The 5,000-nt window shown below is 35.6% G+C and overlaps 1 protein-coding gene across 1 annotated transcript in view; it reads right to left on the reverse strand.

Moving 5' to 3' along the window:
- LOC122333561 (cytochrome P450 4F3) overlaps nt 1-5,000 on the reverse strand; it is a 13,542-nt gene that overhangs the window by 3,004 nt on the left and 5,538 nt on the right. Inside the window, exons 5-10 of the mRNA XM_043231243.1 lie at nt 4,804-4,930; nt 3,593-3,715; nt 1,697-1,973; nt 1,088-1,154; nt 875-1,004; nt 25-158 (exon numbers count right to left, since the gene is read on the reverse strand). Of these exons, the coding sequence (XP_043087178.1) occupies nt 25-158; nt 875-1,004; nt 1,088-1,154; nt 1,697-1,973; nt 3,593-3,715; nt 4,804-4,930 (858 nt within the window). The remainder of the gene's footprint in view (nt 1-24; nt 159-874; nt 1,005-1,087; nt 1,155-1,696; nt 1,974-3,592; nt 3,716-4,803; nt 4,931-5,000) is intronic.

Consider the following 5,000-nt stretch of genomic DNA (forward strand, 5'->3'; position numbering starts at 1 on the left):
TGTGTGTGTGTGAGGCGCTCTGACCCCGTGGAATGACGCGGTCTCCAGGCGTCTTCATGTCTTGTGAGTAGTAGCGGGTGAGCGCCAGCACGGGCGAGTGGAGTCTCAGACTCTCTTTGATGCACATGGTGGTGAAGGGCAGCTGACTCAGATCCTCCCTACACAGGGAGCATAACAGAGGACACAGAAACATCGTATCCCACAGTGCAGTGTGCTCGACTTGACTTTATTTACATTCTTTTTTTATGTCTAACATTTCTCTCTTGATTCATTATTTGGTCAGAATGTAAAAAATATGTAAAATTTATGTAAAAAAAAAAAAAAATAAAAATAAAAAATAAAATAATATATATATATATATATATATATATATATATATATATATATATATAATTTTTCTTTTTGTGGTTTAATATACTATATTCCTTATTTTATTTTTTAAGAATTATTTAATCATTTGTTGTTATATATAAACTAAATATAAATAAAAAAATATGTTAAAAACATTTATATCTGCGACTGTAACAGGATGCATTGTATTTAAAATGGTTAATTATTTGACTCATTTTAAACTGCCTTTTAAAACATGAATTTGCTAAACAGTTTATATATGTTTATGTAATGTTTATATTATGTTTATATAATTACCATATTTTTTATTTAACTACATTTTATTTAGAATTTGCTTAACAGTTTTATCTGGGTTCATATATCCATTTAAAAATGATTTATATGTGACCTTTCACCACAAAACGTATAATGATGTTGCATAATGCATGCTTTTTCTGTATGCAGTATATGCAGTGTGTGTGTGTGTGTGTGTGTGTGTGTGTGTGTGTGTGTGTGTGTGTGTGTGTGTGTGTGTTTCTCTGACCAGCTGATGTCGTCCTCATCTCCGCTCCTCAGCACCGATCTGATTTCGGCTCGGCAGCGCTCTTGATGCTCCTGATGGGTTGCCAGGTTGTAGAAGATCCAGGCGAGGGCGCTGGCGGTGGTGTCGTGACCTGATGAAGACGCCGGTGAAGCTTCATCATCCACACACACACACACACGCAGGGGCAGTGAACACGAAGAACAGCAGACTCACCGGCGAACATGAACATGTCAGCGTGAGCCTGGATCTCCTCGTTCGTGAGGCCCTCGCCGTTCTCGTCCTGAGAGCAGACACAGAGCGGCTCGTCATTCACACACCGCTGCGCCGCTTGTGGACTGCGTGTTCAAATGTCATTCATTTCTGCTGATTTTCAGCATCATTACTCATTTATTACAGGACCGTTTTCAAGTTTGGGGTTTGTTTTGAAAGAAATCGATATTTTCATTCATCAAGACAACGTCAAATTGACCGAAAGGGACAGTAAAGACACTCATAATAATGCATAAATGCTGTTCGTTTTCTAAAATAAAATGTGCACATTGTGTCCAGCACCGATAACAGAAACGTTTCAGTATATTATTATGATTTTCTGAAGCAGCTGTTTAAACTTCTCTGTATTTCTGATCCTTGGCGAGACTTTTTAGTCCTCCAGAACAAAGCGTTTGGATTATAATACACACTTATTGCACCTGATGCACTACATTACAGCATTTTCTATACAAAATAAAGCCCTAACCAATGCTAAGGGCGCTTTAAGGCGTCACGGCATACAAGTAATCCAGACGACTGCTAAATAAAAATCTTATTTTGGATCTGGCGCACCTTGGAGAGCAGCAGTAAGTCGATGAGGTCCGTGTCTTTCTTCCTGTATCCTCCGGTGTAGTCCAGGTCCTCCTGGCTCTGGGCTCGGTCGAGCTGAGCGCGCCGGTCTTGGACGATCTTGGAGGTGAAGCGGTGGACGACGTCGCAGGCCTCGCGGAAGCGCCGGCCCGGCTCCGAGCGCCAGTACAGCCAGTCCCAGTGATAGGGCAGGTAGTGCTGCCTCTGGACCAGCAGCTTGGACAGATCCAGAATAGCTGAGATATACTCGCTGGGCTTCCTGAGACACAGAGCACGCTCAGAACAAACGCCTGTGTGTGTGTGTGTGTGTGTGTGTGTGTGTGTGTGTGTGTGTGTGTGTGTGTGTGCGTGTGCTGTTTGTATCGTGTAGATAGAAATGCATAGAGTATGCAATATAAATGCAATGGTTATATTAATATTAATGTAATGTATAAGTAATACATATATTTAATACATAAACAACAATTTTAAAAGTGTGTAAAAAAAATTAATTATATTTATATGTACTACATTATATATATATATATATATATATATATATATATATATATATATATATATATATATATATATATATATATATATATATATATATATATATATATATATATATATAATAAAATTTGACTATTTTGTGGTTTAATATACTATATTCCTTATTTTATTTTTCCACAATAATTATTTATTGATTTAACTGTACAATTTTCTAGATTTTAACAATGCAGTTTTTTGTGTGAGTTCATTTAACTTCATTGTAAACCATGATTTTACAACACAGGTTTATATTTTCTAAATTATTCAGTCATTCATTGTTTTATATAAATTAAATTTATTTATTTATTTAAATATATTTAATACATCAACATGTTTTTCTGAAATATATACATGCATGTGTGTGTATTTATATAGAGTTATATTGCAAACATACATAAACAAAAGCTTTTGGATGGAAATAATTATTTGACATCGCAGATATTAATCCATGTATATATGTACTCTCCATAAGCAGTATTTTTACTGTACTTAAGTTTTAAAAGTATCTGTAGTTCATTAGTCGTTGCTTCACTGCATTCACTTACATTACATAATAAAAGTGTCGTTTAATGCTATAAATGTAGTGCTTTGAAGAACTTTGACTTAGTTATAGATATCTGTTGTTAATAATAGCTGTAGAATTAGTGAATTAAGTTAGCTGTTACTTGCAATTGTTTAATTTAATGACATTAAAAATAAAATCAATATAATCGTCCATTTATGACGCAGCTTGTATTTGTAATTGTTGGCACGCGGTAAGAAAAAATCATGTAGAAAAATGAAAAAGGTGCTAGTAATTTGATCTGCTTTAAGTCATGCAATGCAGGTAAAAATGCATCAATAAAACACCAGTAAAATATCAGTAAAAATATCAACGCAGAAAATTCCACTATTTACTAGTTTACTAGCTGATTAAAAAAAAATAATAAAAAAATTGTAGTTTATTTGCACATGTTTAATGCACTTAACCAAGTTTCTTTCTCTGGAGTGTTAAAGCTGTTAGTTCATAGAAAAGATAGATGAGACTAAAGTTTCAAACCAAAGAGATATTGTTTATAAAAGTCATGACTTGTCCACACCTCCCAAAACACGCCCCCACTTCTCTACATCACAGAGTGGTTTATTTGCATAACTCCGCCCGAATGTTTACTCAAAGAAAGAAGGCGGAGCTATTATTCTGTGTGTAGTGTTGCGCCTGGAGACGCTGTGTTTCGCCGTGAAAGTGTATCGCGTTACACCAAATACACAAAACAACGTTCTTTTTTGCAACATTCAGCAACAGTTAATATCATATTATGCACTTTTCGAACAAATCTAAGTCAGCGTGTATCTCTGGACACTCACCCCTGACAGTGACTGTCGCAGCTGAAGGTGCATTTGAGAAGACTGTCCAGAGTCATGGAGCTCATGTGCTCAAACATGTCCAGACCGGCCGTCCCCTCGGCCAGCAGGAGGCGCCACTTAGCACACACACACACACACACACACACACACACACACACACACACACACACACACACACTGGTCACACATTCATCTTCTGTTCTCAGAGGAGTGTGAAAACAAACACTATTGTGATGACTCTGCAGAAGACAAACATGTCCAGCCCACAACGTTGCTTTAAGAACACGGAGCGTGTTTTAAGAATAAGACCCATAAAATACAGTATTAGGAGTTTGGGTGTATTTTTGATGAATTTACCATTAAAAAAAAATTTTTGTTACAATAAGTTCTAGTTATAACAATTATACGTTTTTTGATAACTAAAAACAAAAAGGGAAAAATATAGAAAAAATGTATAAATAGATATTTAAATAAATACATGAGATTTTAGTCTTAACTTGGTTGCCAGGAGTTAATTAATAAATATTAACTGAAAAACAATTACTTTTTTGGCCAGTTGCAACATTTCTCTTTTTAATCGTTTGGTTTTATGTGCTAAAATAACGCAAGCTGAAATAAACGCCAATGAAAACTATATATAATAACATTTCTAAACACCAACTAAAAGGCAAACGTGTTATTATAGGTATTAAAAAAACGTATAAACGTGTAAAAATGTGTTATTATGGTATATAAAATATCACTGTTGACTGGTATTTTCTTAATTTGAATTTGTACTAAAATGCATGACGACTAAAACCACTAAAACGACAATAATAATAACAAGAATGTAATAAAAATGAAATATAAACAAATTCGAACTAAAACGAAAATAGTGATAAAATTTCGAAACATTAATATAACCTACGATAGTATATTATATGATAGTATATAACTATAAAAATACTTGTGTCGGTCTTAAGGGTCCTACAAACAGACTTTATGCAAAGCATAATTTGTCATAATAATTTAAAATCTAAAAACGTTAAATTTCTTAAGATGGTGTTTGGTGAGATGTTTGGTGTGATGAACGTGATAAAGCTCGCTGCGGGTCAGCACAAACACCGCGAGGCGTGCGAACACCAGGAAGCGCTTATCTGTCAAGATCTTTTTTTAGCTTCAAAAAAGCGGCAGAAGATGGGTGTAAAGCGACGGGGAGCGTCTGACGCACATGCATGATGTTGGTGGACTGGTTGAAGATGTGAACGTATTTTTTGAGGATGTCGAAGTGGAACGCAGGAGTCAGGAGTCTCCGATGACGTAACCATTCCTGACCGCTCTGCAGCAGAAGACAGTGACCTGCGAGGAAGAGCTTTACACTCACACCGTTTCAAAGTTTAGGGTGCTTTATGCTTTGAAAGAAGCCTCT

This window comes from Puntigrus tetrazona, unplaced genomic scaffold (assembly GCF_018831695.1).
Source record: "Puntigrus tetrazona isolate hp1 unplaced genomic scaffold, ASM1883169v1 S000000283, whole genome shotgun sequence".
In the NCBI taxonomy this organism is placed as follows: domain Eukaryota; kingdom Metazoa; phylum Chordata; class Actinopteri; order Cypriniformes; family Cyprinidae; genus Puntigrus; species Puntigrus tetrazona.